Source organism: Hyperolius riggenbachi, chromosome 6 (genome assembly GCF_040937935.1).
Source record: "Hyperolius riggenbachi isolate aHypRig1 chromosome 6, aHypRig1.pri, whole genome shotgun sequence".
In the NCBI taxonomy this organism is placed as follows: Eukaryota; Metazoa; Chordata; class Amphibia; order Anura; family Hyperoliidae; genus Hyperolius; species Hyperolius riggenbachi.
Genome location: NC_090651.1, coordinates 379479712 through 379500697, shown reverse-complemented (window position 1 = coordinate 379500697; position 20986 = coordinate 379479712). Strand labels below are relative to the sequence as shown.

The 20986-nt window shown below is 46.6% G+C and overlaps 1 protein-coding gene across 1 annotated transcript; it reads left to right on the top strand.

Moving 5' to 3' along the window:
* The first annotated feature begins 9479 nt into the window (after nucleotides 1-9479).
* NDUFA4 (NDUFA4 mitochondrial complex associated) lies at nucleotides 9480-19487 on the top strand. The gene is made up of 4 exons (XM_068243287.1): nucleotides 9480-9625; nucleotides 15336-15424; nucleotides 16306-16366; nucleotides 19142-19487. Exons 1-4 carry the CDS (start codon nucleotides 9584-9586, stop codon nucleotides 19196-19198), a joined length of 249 nt encoding a protein of 82 aa, XP_068099388.1. The 5' UTR covers nucleotides 9480-9583; the 3' UTR covers nucleotides 19199-19487.
* The last annotated feature ends 1499 nt before the right edge of the window (nucleotides 19488-20986 follow it).

The window sequence follows — 20986 nt, the reverse complement described above, 5'->3', positions numbered from 1 at the left end:
CGATCCTATGAGCCTGTTCACAGTACTGTTGTAATTGATCACTGCCCATACAATCCTATGAGCCTGTTCACAGTACTGTGTTGTAACTGATCACTGCCCATACAATCCTATGAAGCCTGTTCATAGTACTGTGTTGTAACTGATCACTGCCCATACAATCCTATGAAGCCTGTTCATAGTACTGTGTTGTAACTAATCAGTGTTTATACAATTCTATGGGCCTGTTCACAGTACGGCGCTATAACTGATCACTGCCCATACAATGCTATGGGCCTGGTCATAATGCTGCGCTGTAATTGATCACTGCTCATACAATCCTATGAGCCTAAGCTGTGCAGAGGCGCCAAAAGGATAAAAGTATGCTAAAAAGTTTAAAATATTCGGGTGGCGGTGGTGGACCGGTCACCGCCACCCGAATATTTAAAACTTTTTAGCATACTTTTATCCTTTTTGGCGCCTCTGCACAGCTTATGATCAAAAATTCCACCCAGGTGGAAGGGTGATGCACCCTCTTTTCCTTCTACAGAGAGCGACTTCTTAATCCTGAGTGGGGACAGGTCTAATCTCCCCATCTGCCTATACAGTGGTTGCCTATGCGGTAACCCATGTTTGTGAGTATAATACTTACTTTTCAAATATTCTTCTGGTTCCAATACGTACTACACCATACCGGGCTCTCGGTTTCTTTGTTTTATTTAATCCTATGAGCCTGTTCACAGTACTGCGCTGTAACTGATCGCTGCCCATACGATCCTATGAGCCTGTTCACAGTACTGCATTATAAATGATCACTGGCCATACGATCCTATGAGCCTGTCCACAGTACTGTGTTGTAACTGATTGTGGTATTCTAACTCGCTGCATGCAGGCTTTGAATAACCGCTTCGGTGCTGCCCATGGTTAAAACTTTGCCGCACTTGTTTTTTTCGCATCTAAAATTCTTAAGTATTGCTCTTTAAAACGTTACATCATCTTAAAATAATATATGTGGGTATCTGTAAGGTAAATGACGCACAGGCGTTTCGGGCTGCCTCAGTCCTTTTTCAAATCATAACAGACCTACATTAAAAGTACTACCACACAGACTACTTACAAAGATCCATAGCGGACCACATAGAGTAATGTTTCTCAACATTTTATTGGTATGTACCCCTTTTAAAACCCTGTACTCACCAAGTACCCCCTGGCATAGCAAACATTATCACAAGTACCCCTTAAATATATATTTAATCATAGTACATAATTGGTTCAAAACAATTTCCAAGCATTTACTATTGCTTTTAGTTAGCTAAAATACTAATTTGGTGTTGTTTATATGGGATTCATCATTTTCTAAACCTCTAAATGTGTTATTCTTGGTTAAGTATATCAAGCCTGAGTACCCCCGGAACCATCAGGAGTACCCCCTGGGGTACGCGTACCACATGTTGAGAACCTAGGACATAGAGAACTGATCATTTACATACTGTATATTCTGGCGTATAAGACTACTTTTTAACCCTTGAAAATCTTCTGCAAACTCTGGGGTTGTCTTATACGCCGGGTGTCATTGATGCTGGGTGATATGCCCTATCCTGGTACCGCCTCTCAGATCTCGCTGCTGAGGACTGTAGTGAAGCGGCGCAGGCGCACATGTGCGAGATCTGAGAGGCAGAGGAGGTGGTAAATAGGATACAAGGGCGGGGCCAGAGGGGTGAAAGAGGCGTGTTTTATGGGCACAGCGCGATCTATTCTTCCATACCGCTCTGATAAACAGGTAGACAAGGAGAGCTGACCAATCCGCTTAGGGAGAGTTGACCAAACCAACCAGTCAATCGCCTATATACTGTTATATACTGGGTACATACAGTACAGCACCAGTATATGATGTTTTTGAATTATTTGGTGTGCGTTGAAAGAGGGGTAGTCTTATACAGTAAGTATATCCCAAACTCTATATTTTAACTGGAAAAGTTGGGGGGTGTCGTCTTATATGTTCAGTCGTCTTATACGCCGGAATATATGGTGTATAAATATTCATATAGTGACATGCACCAATCACAGTAAACCTCATGATAGATAACTGTCTAAACGCCTATAAATTGCCAGAGCATCCCCACAGAGGTGACCCCTCTAATAACAAATAGAACACAAAGTATTGTAAAGCTAAACACACCATACAATCTTGGTTGTACAGATATACCAAATCTATGTAGTTTAAGGGCCAACAGATTGAAAATAACCTGAATGATTGATTGGATAAGCTCTTATACTACATGAAAGTGGTAAGATTGAACAACCAAGATTGTATGGTGTGTGTTAAGCTTAACACTCACCAACAAGGTTTGTCCGAGTATCATAACCCAGAAAAAACCAAATAATCTTCCATAGATCATTGTGTCCAATAGGACTGTAGCCTACAACGTCCGCAAAAGAACCGAACACTGCCGACCAACCAGGAGGCACAACACACCACCCGCAACCCCCACGGCCCACCACAGGCGGCGCCAAAACAGAAAAAGGCCAACCGTCCAATCAGGCATGGTCGGAATAGCCGATTTCCGTTTCCGGCACAATTCCGCATTCCGTCATATAGAAATTCCGTTACCGTTCCATTCCGACGGTATACCGGGACAGTTCCACGGAATTCCGACTTGAGGACCACTGCTCTAGACCATCAACCACACTCAGGGCCAGGCTTTAGCATGTAGTGTGGTCAGAGGTGGGACAAGGTCCTTCAGCACCCAAGGCTGAGACAGCAAAGTGCGCCCCCCCCATCCCTCCCACCCCAGCTGTCACACACTGATTGCTATTACACTAAGAGGTACCCCAGGGCCCCCACCCCCCCACCTCCAACACCTTAATCTCTACTTATCTGGCTTGCAGTCGCTGCCATGTATCACCTTTTCTTATTTCTTTCTGCTTCAAACACAATTGGGAATGACAGCTGAATGAATTGTGCACCCCCTCCTACACTGTGCCCTGAGGCTGCAGCCTCAGCCTTACTAGTTGGTAAGACAGATACCTACTACCATGCAGTGTGGTTCATGGTCTAGAGGGTAAGACAGATACCTACTACACACTAGGTCTTGGGTTCAAATCCCAGCTATGGTATATAAGCATGCTTTTCAAAAAGTACAAATCCTTAATCATGCTACTTTTTCTATCGAATTGATCATAATAGAAGTATGGTTTATGCTACCACCAGCTTTAGCATGTAGTGTGGGTCATGGTCTAGAGGGTAAGACAGCTATCTACTACACACTAGGTCCTGGGTTCAAATCCCAGCTATGGTATATAAGCATGCTTTTCAAAAAGTACAAATCCTTAATCATGCTACTTTTTCTATCGAATTGATCATAATGGAAGTATGGTTTATGCTACCGCCAGCTTTAGCATGTAGTGTGGGTCATGGTCTAGAGGGTAAGACAGATACCTACTACACACTAGGTCCTGGGTTCAAATCCCAGCTATGGTATATAAGCATGCTTTTCAAAAAGTACAAATCCTTAATCATGCTACTTTTTCTATCGAATTGATCATAATGGAAGTATGGTTTATGCTACCGCCAGCTTTAGCATGTAGTGTGGTTCATGGTCTAGAGGGTAAGACAGATACCTACTACACACTAGGTCCTGGGTTCAAATCCCAGCTATGGTATATAAGCATGCTTTTCAAAAAGTACAAATCCTTAATCATGCTACTTTTTCTATCGAATTGATCATAATGGAAGTATGGTTTATGCTACCGCCAGCTTTAGCATGTAGTGTGGGTCATGGTCTAGAGGGTAAGACAGATACCTACTACACACTAGGTCCTGGGTTCAAATCCTAGCTATGGTATATAAGCTGTTTTGAAAATCTGCAATTCCCTACTGCATTGGATGGATGGAGGAGGGAGAGATTTTTTGTGTTATTCCGGAAAATTCCGTCGGAATTATAAAATTTCCGCGGAATTCCGTTTGAGAGGTATAGGAATTCCGATTTGACTACCGGAATCGGAATTAACCTAATTCCGGCCGGAATCACGGAATTCATAATTCCGCGGAATTTTCCGAGCATCCCTACGTCCAATGGCCGACAACGCCCGCTCCGAAGCAGGCAAGGAGACACGCGATCGGATCCCCCCCCACACGTCCCCAACAACCGCGATGCCCACAACGTCCGCCCCCCACAATGGGGAAGGCCGACAACGTCCGCCGCACTTGTGTCTGCGTTATCCTGATGCAGTGTAGTTTTAACGCGGGTGGCTCCAGTGCACAGGAAGAAATAGCGCCCTCGCCGACACAAATCTCTGCTGAGCAACGGTCAGGAGCCGCTTCCATTGGCTCCTGTTCACTTTGAGCCAATCACAGCGATCATGAAATGTTAAATGAAGAGACTCTGCTCCTCTAGGGCCCAAGAGATCAACAGGATCCCGAGGCTTCCCTCTCTGCAGGGTAAGATCTGGGTTTGAACCCCAAGCTTCGGCACAGGCTCCTGAAATGAGAAGAATATGGGGGCTTTTGGTGTCCCAATTACAGACAAGTACAGCAGGACTTTGTGTATAAGTGGAAGTGTGCATTTAGAGTTTAGCCACTTCTGGACCAGCGCGGTTGGAATCTACGTCCTGCTTGTGACTGTGCGGCTCTGACAGGACGTAGATTTCACCAATCACCGCGCCGCTCTGCCCCCGCTGCTACCCACTCACCCTGCCATCAATATGACGGCAGAGCTCTGTGAGCCGGTCAGGAACCAATCTCATCGGCTTACATGGATGGACAGGGTCTGGAGCCAATGAAAGCGGCTCCTGCCTGGCGCACATGACTCTGCCGTCATAGAGACCGCAGAGAGAGGGACCTGCGGCGAATTGTCGGTAAGCACCGTTTTGTGGTACCAGCAGTCTCTGGTCCTTAAAGAGACACTGAAGCGAAAAAAAATTCTGATATGATTTGTATGTGTAGCACAGCTAAGAAATAAAACATTAAGATCAGATACATCAGTGTAATTGTTTCCAGTACAGGAAGAGTTGAGAAACTCCAGTTGTTATCTCTATGCAAAAAAGCCATTAAGCTCTCCGACCAAGTTAGTCGTGGAGAGGGCTGTTATCTGACTTTTATTATCTCAACTGTTCCTGGACTATTTACTTTTCCTCTGCCAGAGGAGAGGTCATTACTTCACAGACTGCTCTGAAAGACTCATTTTGAATGCTGAGTGTTGTGTAATCTGCACATATTATAGAATGATGCAATGTTAGAAAAAACACTATATACCTGAAAATAAAAGTATGAGAATATTTTCTTTGCTGCTAATCTTCTAGTAATTATTCATAGTACACAACCAATTCACTATATCATATTTTTTTTTTCGCTTCAGTGTCTCTTTAAAGGAGTTTTTTTGATACCAAATAGAAAAAACAGACACGTACCTGGTGCTTCTATCAGCCACCTGTAGCTGTCATTTCCCCCACCGCCATCGGTCCCAGTCTGAATAGTCCTTTAGCGAGACTGCAGCTGTGCGGCCGCGAGTGGGAGCGCGCACTATTAGTTTGTGTCCAGGTTACAAAAAGTGGGCGGAGCCAAAAACAAATTTCACTGGGAAAGTGAAACTGTAGCCATTCTTACACTGTTTATTTCAGGATTCCCAATCTTTGCCCTGATGGTCACTGAGTGACTGAGATTAATATTCAGGGAAGTGGGTGGAGCCTATAATAGCCAATCAAAATTCACCTGTTGATTTTCAAGTGGAATATTTAAATTGTTGCCATTTTTACACTGTTAATAGCAGATGCCTCAAACCTGCTACAGTTGGTCATTGGGTGACTGGGGTTCAAATGCTGGAGAGGGGTGGAGCCACAAACAGCCTATCTGATTTGTTTAATTTCTATGGGAATATACAAATTATTGATGCCAAGGATCCCAAAGCTCACAAACTTGGTCATTAAGTGTTTGTGTGTTAGGGTTAGAAAGTGGGCGGAGCCAACACCAGTCAAATACATACACAGGCAACGCCAGGTCATCAGTGGCTGGAGACAAATACAAATTTCACTGGGAAAATGTAAACTGCAGCAATTCTGTTAATGGCAGGGTTTTTAAACGTTGCACAGTTGGTCACTGGGTGACTGGGATTAATATTCAGAAAAGTGGGTGGAGCCTACAAAAGTGAATCAAACTTCACCTATTGCTTTTCAAGGGGAATATTTAATTGCTACGATTCTTGCACTGTTAATGGCACAGGCCTCAAACCTGGTACAGTTGGTTATTGGGTGACTGGGGTTCAAATTCAGAAAAGGGGGTGGAGCCACACACAGCCAATTAGATTTGTTTCATTTCAATGTAAATTATTGGTGCCAAACAATGCAAAGCTCACAAACTTGGTCAGTGAGTAATTGTGTGTTAGGGTTAGAAAAAGTAGGTGGAGCCAACACCAGCCAAATACATACCCGGGCAACGCCGGGCAATCAGCTAGTATATATATATTCTTCATCTCTGGTACACTTTAAGGGCCCAGATAATGCTGATACGGAAGTAGTTAGATGATATTTTCTTTTTTTGTCTGCTCTTGTATGTTACCCAGAAAAAGGTGCAACAGGCCAACATTTTAGGGTGTATAATTGTAGAACTGGACAGGAAAGAGGGACAGAAGGACAGGGCTCCAAAGGAGGGACTGTCCCTCCAAAAGAGGGACAGTTGGGAGCTAGGATGAATGTCAACATGTACAATGACATGCTGAAACAAAAGCTTGAACCCTTCAGAAACTAGGCAGCAGGGCCTTATTCCAACATAACCTACACACCTTCAAGACGACCACCGCCTTGCTATAAAAACCTGAGGGTAAAGGTGCTGGACTAACTTAGAGTGTGAGCTTCTCTGATTACAGTCAGTGACATCCAAAGTTTTGTAGGGGGGCCCAGTGATTTCTAGTTATGCCCCTGATCTGTCCTGTCCACGTGACTCCTCGATTGGCAGCTGTGCCCGGTAGCGTTCTGTGCATGCATGGCTCGTAATAAATTGTGAATGCGCCTGGGCGCGGCTGCCATACACAGCGTCTCGGGAGAGCGATCGAGGAGGTGCGAGGGCGGGACAGAGCATGCGCCATGGCTGCAAACCATCCGTCTTGGTGGCCACAAAGGGCGGGAGCACAACAGTGCAGACAAAAAAACATAGATTACGGGGGTCTGGAAGAAGCCCCCATGTAGGGCTAATCCTTATTTTTTGGTCAGAGTTCTGGTGTGCTTTAACTAGACAGCAGGGCGTATTAACTCAGCCTCAGAGTGGCAATCTGCAATGCTTTGACTTTGGCATATTAGCCGGGCATGGAACAACCTCTGCCATGCAGGAAACCACAGCTGTCTGTGGTCAACCAAATATCACATGTCCTCTTTATAGTCCTCTTTCTTGCTTATTACTGATGTTTCTACAAATGTGATTGTTATGAATGTGACGTTAATAGTAATAATAATCCTCAGCATTAAAACATTGATTTACCTAAACCACATTGCACTACAGTACATTACCACTGTAATTATTTGCCTCCTGCTGGAATAAGGAGAAACTATTACACAGTATTATCAGATCATCGCTTTCACACTGCTACAGCGTGTGCAACTGCACTGTATGTATTAAAAACTAGAGAAATGCATTTGTGTACATACATGCCTACATGCATGTGCCAGTGTACAGGTGCCTGAAATCCGGTCCCCACCAAAACTTGTCTTAGGGACATTACGTTAAAGGTGCGTACATATGCACTACAAAAGGAAACAACGGGTCCGTCGGACCCTCCCGCTGGGCGGTCTTTAGCCGACAGTATGCGCGTGTGTACGCGCTGTCAGCGAACTGATAAGGCTGTTTCTGAAAGATCCACTCAGCGGATCGTTCAGAAAAAGCCTTATCAGTCCACTGACAGCGCGTACACACGCACATACTGTCGGCTTAAGACCGCCCAGCAGGAGGGTCCGGCGGACCCGTCGTTTCCTTTTGTAGTGCGTGTGTACGCACCTTAAGACTATGGCAGGATCAGATTGAGAGCTCCTCTGAGGACAGTCAGTGACATGACTATGTACTCTGTAAAGTGCTGCAGAAGATGTCAGTGCTATATAAATGCATAATAATATGGTAGGACATTAAGCCACATCTACACGGGTAGATGCGGCCGCGATGCTCCTTATCAATCGAGCCGCTGATGCGGCTCGATTGATAAGATCCGACAGGACGGATCTTGCGTCCGCCGATTCCCTGCTCGCTCCCCGCTAGGGGACAATGGCAGGGAATCGAGCGGAAGATAAGTGGCGCGGCGCGGGGACGAGCGGGAATCGAGCGGGTATTGATGCCGGCGCACGCGCGGCGAGCGGGGATGCGGCGGGCACGCGGAAGAGGCGATCCGGCGGCTAATCGAGCCGCCGGATCGCTGCAATGTCCCATCGTGTAGATGGGGCTTTAGACTATGACTATGCTAGGATTAGATTGTGAGCTCCTCTGAGGACAGTCAGTGACATGACTATGTACTCTGTACAGTGCTAAAGAAGATGTCAGTGCTATATAAATGCATAATAATATGGTAGGACATTAGACTATGACTATGCTAGGATTAGATTGTGAGCTCCTCTGAGGACAGTCAGAGACATGACTATGTACTCAGTACAGTGCTAAAGAAGATGTCAGTGCTATATAAATGCATAATAATATGGTAGGACATTAGACTATGATTATGCTAGGATTAGATTGAGAGCTCCTCTGAGGACAGTCAGTGACATGACTATGTACTCTGTAAAGTGCTGCAGGAGATGTCAGTGCTATATAAATACATAATAATAATATGGTGGGACATTAGACTATGACTATGGTAGGGATTAGAGTGTGAGCTCCTCTGAGGACAGTCAGTGACATGACTATGTACTCTGTAATGTGCTGCAGAAGATGTCAGTGCTATATAAATACATAATAATAATATGGTAGGACATTAGACTATGACTATGGTAGGATTAGAGTGTGAGCTCCTCTGAGGACAGTCAGTGACATGACTATGTACTCTGTAATGTGCTGCAGGAGATGTCAGTGCTATATAAATACATAATAATAATATGGTAGGACATTAGACTATGGTAGGATTAGACTGTGAGCTCCTCTGAGGACAGTCAGTGACATGACTATGTACTCTGTAAAGTGCTGCAGAAGATGTCAGTGGTATTTTGGCACATATATATGGTGCACAGCAGTGCCCAGGTAAGTGTAGATTTGGTGTATACACTACAGTATGAGCCCCTCCACTTCCAGCAGTGTGTGGTGGGAGGAGTTGGGGGGCAGACAGCTTGTATTGGGAAGGGGAGAGCCGCCATGTCGATGGTGACACCCCCCTCTCCCTTTACAGGCTGCTCCTTCCACTGACCCCCGTCACAAAATGGCGGCCCCAGTATAGAGAGGGCGGAGCCGCTCCCTTCCTATAGGGCGGCGGCGCGCATGCGCAGAGTGTTCCAGGCTTGGTGTCGCGTGTGGGTCAGGCACTGCGGTTGGACACCCCGGCTGAGGCCCCCCGGTGACGTTATTAGGTCCCGCCCCGCGTTCGTGTGACATTGTGCGGTAGTAGTGAAGGAATCTGCGGGCAGTGAGGAGAGTCCGGCCGCCATCATGCTGCGCACTATGATCAGCCACGCCAAGAAGCACCCCAGCGTGAGTCCCCCGAGTCCCCCCCCCCGCTCTCCATACACCCGAGCCGGGTCACCCCTCACACACAGGCCGGGGCAGGTCAGGCACTGCAGCGCTGGGGCTTTTCCCTGCGCCCCATCTTCCGCACTGCCTTGGGAATAGCTCCCCCTATCATTACCCCGCTACCACCATTATACCTCCATTAGGGTCATCCCTCCTTACTCGGCTCCTCCCAACTGGCCCTGCACCTGGGGTATTGGGGGGGGGGGGGTGTATCCTGCATGACCAGGCTTTGCAGCTGGGGTATGGGGGGTGGGGGTTCTCCTGCTGTACTGGCCCTGGTGCCATGGTATGGGGGGTCCCCTGTGGGATTGGCCCAGGTGCCATGGTATGGTGGGTTCCCCTGCTGTACTGACCCTGGTGCCATGGTATGGTGCGTTCCCCTGCTGTACTGACCCTGGTGCCATGGTATGGAGGGGGTTCCCCTGCTGTACTGACCCTGGTGCCATGGTATGGAGGGGGTTCCCCTGCTGTACTGGCCCTGGTGCCATGGTATGGAGGGGGTTCCCCTGCTGTACTGGCCCTGGTGCCATGGTATGGAGGGGGTTCCCCTGCTGTACTGACCCTGGTGCCATGGTATGGAGGGGGTTCCCCTGCTGTACTGACCCTGGTGCCATGGTATGGAGGGGGTTCCCCTGCTGTACTGGCCCTGGTGCCATGGTATGGAGGGGGTTCCCCTGCTGTACTGGCCCTGGTGCCATGGTATGGTGGGTCCCCTGTGGGACTGGCCCTGGTGCCATGGTATGGTGGGTCCCCTGTGGGACTGGCCCTGGTGCCATGGTATGGTGGGTTCCCCTGCTGTACTGACCCTGGTGCCATGGTATGGGGGTCCCCTGTGGGACTGGCCATGGTATGGTGGGTTCCCCTGTGGGATTGGCCCAGGTGCCATGGTATGATGGGTTCCCCTGCTGTACTGACCCTGGTGCCATGGTATGGTGGGTTCCCCTGCTGTACTGACCCTGATGCCATGGTATGGAGGGGGTTCCCCTGCTGTACTGACCCTGGTGCCATGGTATGGAGGGGGTTCCCCTGCTGTACTGGCCCTGGTGCCATGGTATGGAGGGGGTTCCCCTGCTGTACTGGCCCTGGTGCCATGGTATGGAGGGGGTTCCCCTGCTGTACTGGCCCTGGTGCCATGGTATGGTGGGTCCCCTGTGGGACTGGCCCTAGTGCCATGGTATGGTGGGTCCCCTGTAGGACTGGCCCTGGTGCCATGGTATGGTGGGTTCCCCTGCTGTACTGACCCTGGTGCCATGGTATGGGGGGTTCCCCTGCTGTACTGACCCTGATGCCATGGTATGGGGGGTTCCCCTGCTGTACTGACCCTGATGCCATGGTAATGGGGGGTTCCCCTGCTGTACTGGCCCTGGTGCCATGGTATGGTGGGTTCCTCTGCTGTAATGACCCTGGTGCCATGGTATGGGGGGTCCCCTGTGGGACTGGCCCTGGTGCCATGGTAATGGTATGGTGGGTTCCCCTGCTGTACTAGTCCTGGTGCCATGGTATAGGAGAGGGTTCCTCTGCTGTAATGACCCTGGTGCCATGGTATGGGGGGTTCCTCTGCTGTACTGGTGCCATGGTATGGGGGGTCCCCTGTAGGACTGGCCATGGTAATGGGGGGGGGGGGGGGGGGAAGGTTCTCCTGCTGTACTGGTCCTGGTGCCATGGTATGGGTAGGGATGTTCCTTACACCTCGGGGGGGGGGGGGGGGGGGGGGTTGGTCACCATCACCTGTGTAACCCCCACCAGATAACCTGCTTGTTGCACCTGTAGAATTCCTTTGATCCTTGGAAACCTCCTCAGTCACCTGCCTGGCATGTTTAGCAATATGTTGCTTGTTGTATAGATGTGATTTTACTTCCAGTCACCAATAGTACAGCTCAGCATTATGTCTCCTCTGTATGTCTGTCCAGGCTTGCTATTGGCTTCACATGTAGTCCTCCTCCTTTCATACTGTTATGTTAATGAGTGACAATCTAGAACAGCTGCTGATCATTTGTTTATATTAAACTGCCGGTGATAACGTGCATAATTTCCCCTCTGTAGCCTGTGGCATGAAATGCAGCGCGGAGTATGAAGCCTTGTCTATGGCTTGTGCTGTGTAGTTCTACATCTGGGTTACTATAGCTCCCTGTAGCCCTTTGTATGGGCTGAGCTGGATGCCTGAGCCTGCACGTAGCTCAGGGAGTCCTGTGTGCAGCTGACTAGAGCTCCACTGGAAGCTGCAAAGCACAGGACTGGCTTCAGCAAGCTGCTTTTATTGAGTCAATACTGTGCGTGCAGTAAAAAGTGTGCCGATGTACCTTTATGCCAGAGTCAGAATTTAAAACTGGGTGGTTGGTTTTGTTTTTTTTGTAGTGGTGTTTTTGTTTTTTGTTTAGTTTTTTTTTTTCTCCTGGCCCTCAAAATAGAATGAATGGGCACTATTTCTTAGTCAACCAGAGACGAAGCACCCTCATGTATTTTACCATATATATTAGTGGGAACATTAGAGAAGACGCTTACCCTGCTCTGTTTCGTTCATCACTGCTCAGCCTGCTTGTTATCAGCCCTAAAAAATCCCCGACTGAGCGTTCAGTCTGGCTTTGCTCAGGAATCATTATATCGGGGTCTGTCTTCAAGCCCAAGCCTGCCCCTTTCTGGCTCTGCTATGACTCGGCTATAATGATTCCTGAGCAAAGCCAGACTGAATGCTCAGTCGGGGATTTTATCAGGACTTCGTCTCTGGTTCACTTTAAGTTTACCCATTTGAATTTTTGCAGATTTCATGGTACAGTAAAATCCTGGTTAACCAGAACCCTGGCACCCGGCATGCTCAAATAACAATTTGTATGGCAGAAAGATCAGCACACTCAGTAGTTGAACACGAAGTATATTTATGGAAACTTTTTGTATTAAAAGAGCAAGAGCTTGAAGTTTTTGCAATTACCTGGAGTTGGTGGTTTCATAAACTAAGTCGGAATATTAGACTAAGGAGTCGGAGTAATTTTGGGTACCTGGAGTTGGAGTCAGTTTCATAAACTGAGGAGCCGGATAGTTTTTGTACAGATTTCCCAGCCCTGTAACATACTACTGAGTGTGCTGATCTTCCTGCCATACAAATTGTTGCTTGCCACCTGGTGGCTGGATCGTTGTACCTTAAATCTGAATAGGAGTGTGGGCCAGGTACTACTGAGGCTTAACTAACAGACATGCCTGGCGGGGGAAACCGGTGGCGTTCCTACTGCAGAGCATTGCACAACGGTAGCGACTTATGAATGCTCTGTGCACCCATCTTCTCTTCTGTAACTCCCAGAGGCTTTGCGGCATGGTCATATGGCTCCCCGGTATGTCACCTGACCTGCACTGGGTCATGTGACGTGTCGGAGCCATGCATGGAGGACGTCCCCAAAGGCACTGGGAGTTAGATGAGAAGACTGGTGCCTGGGAACATGCGTAAGTTGCTACCGTTGCAATACTCTGCTTTTTAAAGGACAACTGAAGTGGGAAGGATATAGTCTGTCATATTAACTTTTAAGCAATACCAGTTGCCTGGCTGTCCGGCTGATCCTCTGCCTCTAATACTTTAAGCCATAGCCCCTGAACAAGCATTCAGTAGAACAGAGGTTTCTGGCATTCTTCTCAGATCTGACAAGATTAGCTGCATGCTTGTTTCTGGTGTGATTGAGACACTACTGCAGCCAAACAGACCAGCAGGGCTGCCAGGCAACTGGTATTGTTTAAAAGGCAAATATGGCAGCCTCCATGTCCCTCTCCCTTCAGTTGTCCTTTATTCAGTGGGGGAAGGTTAGTACTATATTTATTGCTGGTTGCTTGACTTCTCCAGCAACTGGTAAGAACACATATCTGATGTCGGGCAATCCTCGCCTGTGCCAGATGAATGACTCTACTATATTGGTGTAATCTGCAGCTGCTGTTTCCTGCCTCTGGTGATTAGTGGTCAAATGAGGGGTGGTCTGTCTTTCCTATAGCCTAGACTTTAGCTGCAGTGTTAAGGTAGCCATACACTGGCTGATTTGCCATCAGATTCGACCAACCGATCCCTCTCTGATCGAATCTGATCAGAGAGGGATCGTATGGCTACCTTTACTGCAAACAGATTGTGAACCGATTTCAGCCTGAAACCGTTCACAATCTGTTGTGGTGGTGCTGCCGCCGCTCCCCCTGCCCGCATACATGACCTGCTCCGCCGCGACTCCAGTCCCCAGGTCTCCGCTGTCTTCTCCGCTCTGGTCTCCAGGTCCAGCATGCTTTACTTCTTCCTGCCCGGCAGGAAGTTTAAACAGTAGAGCGCCCTCTACTGTTTAAACTTCCTGCCGGGCAGGAGGAACTGAAGCATGCCGGAGACCAGCGGGGACACAGCAGCGGTGACCGGGCGTAGACGCGCCGGCGGAGCAGGTAATGTATGCGGCTCTATTGCGTCGGTCGTCGGGCACTCGAACGCCGCTAGCGACACCTCCCTACCCGCGGGCGATGGACGGTAATTTTCCGCACGGAGCGATCGACGGGATCGGACGAAATGGATCGAAATTCGGCGTGTATCGCGAACGATTGGCAGCAGATTCGATCCCAGTGTATGGCCAGCTTTACTGTGTGCAGTGTTGGTGTTTGAATTCTGGATCCTGCATTAGGGCCTGAGCCCACTGCTGTGTTTATAAAAACACCTGTTTTAATGCAGTTTAATGTGTTGAAACGCATGAAAATGCGTGTTTTTATAAATATAAATAGTGGGCTCAGGCTGTTAGGAAACCTGACTTGTCCTAAACTCTACACCCAAGCTAGTGGATGGGGTCACAAGGAGGTCATCCACACCGAGTCACATGACTCCTTCCAGCTTGGCTGCTGAAGTGCAGTGTTTGGCTTAATCCCAAATCCAGGATCCCTTCAAACACTAACTGCTCATTCAGTTACATGCAGTACATTGCACTGCCCTACAGTGAACATAGTGGAGCTCTTACCAGGATATCTGGATACAAATATCTGGGCATTCCAGCTTGGCTTGGGTTAACATCTGCATTATGCTGGGAATACACGTTGAGATTTTTTTTTTCAGTTGATTTACTGTCCAATATTCAAATTTTTCTTTTTTTTTTCAGTTTCCATCATTCACTTCCATGAGAACAAGCGACATGCTGGAAATGTATCTGCTGAAAAAACTTGTGGTGTATTCCCAGCGTTATGCCGTGCGTACACGGCTCGTTTTATGTGCTGGATCGAGCCAGTGGCTCAATGCTGGCGCATCCTCGCTCATACATGCGGATCAATTGCCGCTCGATTCCCTGCCATTGTCTGCCGGCAGGAATCGAGCGGGCGCGGGTCGAGCAGCGTGATCGGATCAGCTGGTCGATGTACAGAAACGTACCGTGTATCCCCAGCATCAAACACCAGTATTCCCCTGCCTGGGGGGGGATGCCAGTGAGAATGCATACAGGTTCAGTGATGGTATTCACACTAATGCCTGCTACACACAATGCAATTTTCTGACAGATTTACTGTACATCAATTTCTAACATTTCTGATCAATTCTTTAAACAATTTTTCACAAAGTGAATGGAAAATCGATCAGTAAGTAGATTTGAACTCAAATCGGACATGTTGTGAATAATTGTTCTGACAGTAAATCTTGAAGTTCTCTGGCTTTCCATATTGAGTGATATTTATGTTCTGTTTTCAGCTGATTCCCCTGTTTGTATTTGTGGGTATCGGTGGTGCTGGTTCTTTGCTGTACGCTCTGCGAGTGGCCATGAGGAGTCCTGAAGTCAGGTAAGTTGTGCTCTCTTGCATAGATAACAAGTGATGTTTCTGTACTGTAAAACATTTTTTTTTCTTTGCTACTAATGTTCTCTTAGCTGTACTACACATACAATCAGGGATGTGCTCAAGAGTAGTGAGCTACTCAAATGAGTTAAAAATTAAACGAATCTTAAAGGGGCACCATAGTGAAAAAATTGTAAAATATGTGCAAACATATACAAATAAGCAGTACATTTCTTCCAGAGTAAAATGAGCCATAAATTACTCTTCTCCTATTGCCGTCACTTACAGTAAGTAGTAGAAATCTGACAGAAGTGACAAGTTTTGGACTAGTCCAACTCTTTATAGGGGATTCTCAGGGATTTATTTTCAGAAGCACTGTGAATGGCAGTTGCTCCGTCCAACTAACAAAAAACTGTGTAGCGAGCAGGGAGGCTGGCCAGAACCTTTTTAGGGAAGATCTTTATAAAAGCCTTGCTGAGAATCCCCTATGAAGAGATGGACTAGTCCAAAACCTGTCACTTCTGTCAGATTTCTACTGCCCACTGTATTATCACCAGGGACCAGGAAAGGTAGTTTACGATCTCAGAACTTTACTGTATCGGAATTGGTCATACATTGTATATTTATACCAGGGCTGTGGAGTCGGTACAAAAATCTTCCGACTCCCGATTCCAACTCCTCAGTTTATGAAACCACCGACTCCAGGGGCCCAAAATTGCTCCGACTCCATAGCCCTGATTTATACAGACACATTTGCTGGGGACTGAGTTTACTAAACCCAAAGGCTTACTATAACTAACAAGATTCTACTGTACTTGTATGTGGCGGGAAAGCTTTCTGTGGTTTTATCTTTATTTGCATCTGAAGATTTTATTTTTTTCCTGTAGCTGGGACAAGAAAAACAACCCAAACCCCTGGACTAAGTTGGATCCAACTTACCAATACAAGGTGAGTGGGACTGTGGTGTCTTCATTGCATGGAATATAGAATGCTGATCAAAATCTGCACTGGGTACAAATCTTTCCGCCAAAGGAAACCTTATTAACTGAGAGGGATATGGATGTTTCCATTTAAACAATACCAGTTGCCTGGCAGTCCAGCTGATCTCTGTGACTGCAGTAGTGGCTGAATTGCACACCTGAAACAAGCATGCAGCTAATCTAGTCTGACTTCAGTCAGAGCACCTGATATGCATGCTTGTTCAGGGGCTGTGGCTAAAAGCATTAGAGACACAGGATCAGCAGGAGAGTCAGGCAACTGGTATTTTAAAAGGAAAAATCCACATCCTTCAGTTTAGGATCCCTTTTAAGGGATTATCCAGGGTAGCTGGGCACCCGAACCACTTCTGATTCTTGGATGTGACACTGGCCTCCTAATGTTTCCCTAGAAGACTCCAGGACATGAGCCGCGTGTTGCACTTAATCCCGCCGTGGTGTGCCTGCGCCAGCTTGACCACTTCATCTCTTCCCCCCCCCCCCCCTCCCCTTAACCTCCTTAGCGGTAACCACGAGCTACACTCGGGGTGGAAAACTGTAGCTCAGAGCGGTAACCGGCAGGAGGTCCATGCAGAGCGTGCAGCAGGTGTTCTCCACTCACCTCACAGGCTATCCAGATGCTGGCGGGCACGCCTCTTCCTGTCTGAGGCTCTGTATTCCCCCCCCCCCCCTTCGTGAGATTGCAGACTGTCGTCATTACAGCTGACACTCACTATAGGGTTACAGCGCCACCTGAAGGACTGATGGAGAACTGCAGCATTGGATCCCAGGGAGGTAAGTGCAGGGCTGCTGCAGGCTCGTGTTTTTGTCTGAAAGCACATGAAAATTGTACTGCTTTTACACCCTGAAATGAGGAATCCTACTACCAGGGAGGTTAAACACCAAAGCAATGGTGTTCCTTCCATTCATTCGCCTATAACCTTATTACTATTTATCACAACAAATCGGGCTTTCTTTGGTTGGTACTTTTTTTGCTAAGCATTAATTTACTCTAAATGCATTTTAATGGGAATGAGAAAAATGGTAATTTCTCAGTTATTGGCCACTATAGTGTTAAAATACATGCTATTGTCATTAAAACCCGCAATTTTTTTTGTCAGTCGCTATTTACAAGCCCATGATTTACAAAAAAAAACAGTAATATACCCTCTTGACAAAATATTAACGTTTATTCCATAAAGTTTTTGTTTGTTTTTTTTATACACACAACCTGGGTACTGTGGGAGAGATTTAATTTTAAATGTAAATGTGGGACTTTTCATAAAAAATAAATTTTTATTTAGGTGTAGTTTTACTATTTGGCCACAAGTTGTCGCCGTGCATTTCTTCTTGTTGCATACTATTAGTACGCTTAAACGGGAAGCAATGTGTGGACGGGAGTATCTGCTTTTGTGAATGATGCAGCATCTCATTGATTGATGGCGATCATTACACACGGGGACTTGGATCAATGAGTGGGAACAGTTTCCATCTGTTCACCGACCCGCTGCTGCCTCCCTGACCCTTGTTTCCCCCCCTCCCTTTTCTTTCTCTTGCTCGTTGTGTAATCATTAGCTGCCCTCCTCCCAGTTATATTTTTATTAACTTACACATCCAATCACTGAGTCACCTCAGCCTTGCTTGTAAACACAAGTGATCAGCTAGGCAGGGAAATGGAAGAGGAATATATTAAACTCCCAGCATCCAACTTTTTGGCACTAGGGCCAGTGCTCCTAAAGTATGTGATAAACCATAACAGCAGAAAAAGTTTTGAATGCAGGATTAGCATCTTCATCACTTAAAGGGAACCTAAACTGAGGATAAGGATTTTTCCTTTTAAATACTAGTTGCCTGACTCTCCTGCTGATCCTGTGTTTCTAATGCTTTTAGCCACAGCCCCTCAACAAGCATGCAGATCAGGTGCTCTGACTGAAGTCAGACTGGATTAGCTGCATGCTTGTTTCAGGTGTGTGATTCAGCCACTATTGCAGACAAAGATCAGCAGGACTGACCAGCAACTGGTATTGTTTAAAAGGAAACATCCATATCCCTCTCAGTTTAAGTCCCCTTTAATACACTCAGACCAGTTGCTGTTGAAATTTGACTTTTTTTTTATGGTGACCGTACCGCTTTAAGTGATAGATGCTAATCCTGCATTCAAAACTTTTCCTGCTGTTGCGGTTTTATCACATACCTTAGGAGCACTGGCCCTTTAATTGCCTTCGCCAAACAGTTACATGCTGGGGTCTTTATCTCTAATCTATGCCTCCTCTTCCCTTAGTTTCCCCCCCCCCCCTTCTAATGACATAAGACAGTGCACTTTCTAGTATAGACCTCAGTGAGAGTGTCTGAAGACTCTGGGAGGAGGGCGGGTAACAAATACACAATTGGCAAGAGGAGAGTGAGGGAGGAAATGTCAGGAGGTCAAAGGTAACCAAGATGGAAACTGCCTAGAATGGGATTCTCTGCATTTCCTTTATAAAATTCCCAGGAAACCTAACGTGGCCAGTGCAATACATCTGTTATGTAAGTAGAACTAGTATTTATCTACGTGTATTTTATTTCTAGGTTAGCATGGGTGTCACTTGTTTAAGTAAACATGAATGCTTAGAATTGACCTTTATTGTGGTTTGTGAGAATATGGGAGACAGGACAGTACTATACATTTTAGCAGTTGAACTCCTAGTTTATTCCATGTTGCAAATTCCCTGTTCAGCTCAGTTGACTTCTCGCTCTGTCCTTCCTGCAGTTTTACAACGAATCAGTGGATTACAAGAAGCTGAAGAAAGAAGGCCCTGATTTTTAAGACTCTATCACTTCCAGGACCTGCCAGTGACTGGAGCCTATCTCATTCTGTCCAGGAATGTCCGCCATTCCCTCCATCTAATCAGATCAGAGCTGTTAATTGAATTGACTCGGCCCTGTCTGTCTTGCTAAGTTGTTTAGTTGAGCTTAATACAATTAAACCAATTAACTGGGAGTCTGTTATTCTGCCGGCTGCTCAGATGCCGCTTCCTGCGCAGCGATGTGGAGGCTGATCTGATTGGCTGCCTCGTGTGCTCACACTTGTAAAATACAGATGTTTGTACAAATCACAGGCTGTGCGTCTTATTTTTATGAGCCTGATTCACTAAAGCATGAGCAGCGATGGGCGGGGATTCCTGGTGGGGGGGACTGCAAGTGATGGCCACACAGCTGTATTTTTAATTATTAGGTGTGGGGAAAAAAATTGCAGCTCTTGCCTAAGTCATTGGAACACAGATCTGCTTTTTTTTTTTTTTTTTTTTAAGGACATAGGAATGGATGTGATGGTGGTTGCAGTCTGCTTAGACATGACTCTGTGATGGGTCAGTGGACTGTAATGGCAGTCAGAGAACCAGAGGCATCCACAATGTCAAAATATAAATGCTTAAAGGGACACTGAACACAGAAAATACATGGAATCTGGACTTAAAGTGGATCTGAGATGAAAACTATAACCAGTAACTTGTCTATAGATCTCATCTAAAGTTTAGCTTGTTGACACAGCAAATCTAGCTGCAAACGGCTTCAATAGAATGACTATTTCTTCCTGTGATGCAATGAGCAGCCATGTTCTGCTTGTAAACATTACACACAGGCAAGCTGCTCTGCATCTCCACCCCTCAGCCTTTGAACCCCTCCTCTGCCTCTGAAATCTGACTAGTAACCTCCTGCCCAGACTGAGTTCCCATAAGCCCTTGCTACATGAGTCTCAGAGTGCCAAGGTTCTGGAGAAGCTGTGGGTGGGGCTTTTTTAGTTTATAGGGAATTGGGTTATTAAAACAAAGTATTTGGCTTGAGGAATGCTCTATAAACTATGTGTAAGGTTAATCTCGGATTCACTTTAACTCTGGGTCCCCTCCATGGTGCTGCTGGTTGCTCTGTTAACCTGGAAACTCTGGCTGAAGTCTGTTCCCTGTAAGCACCCTGCACGTATGCTGTTCTCCACTGAACTGCACAGGACACTTATGGCGACAGGTGTGCACATGGGCTACGCACGCGCAGCTTCCCATGCTGTCCTCTGCCACCTTCTGGGACCATGCGCCCCTTCAGCCATGCAATCTATTCTGATGGTATTAATCACCCCTGCAACATGTAGAAGTTAAGGTACCAACATTTGGTGTTTATATCTTGTAAGGGGGCTTTGCTATTAACTGTTAAAGTCCTGCATGTTTGGTGGTTTTTTGACTGGTCTTCCCTTTAAAATGCATAGAAAGCAATTACTGTAAACAAAAATCCCCCCCCCCCCCCCTCCTGCTCCAGAGATGCCTAATCTGTGTGGGGGGGAGAGAGAATATAAGTATAGATAATTTTGATGTGATAAATATTGAAAAGGTTATTGGCAAATTAAAGGGAAGAGTATTGACAGGTGAAAATTGCTCTAGTCAGTTAGGGTAAAATAACACTTGGGGGTGAAGTGGTTAATGAATTGAGGCCAATGTGATCTTTAAAGCGGATTCACGATGAACAATAACACGTAACTTGTCTATATATCTTATCTAAAGTTTAGATAATTTACACAGCATATCTAGCTGCAAACAGCTTCAACAGTTTATGATTATTTATTGCTGTG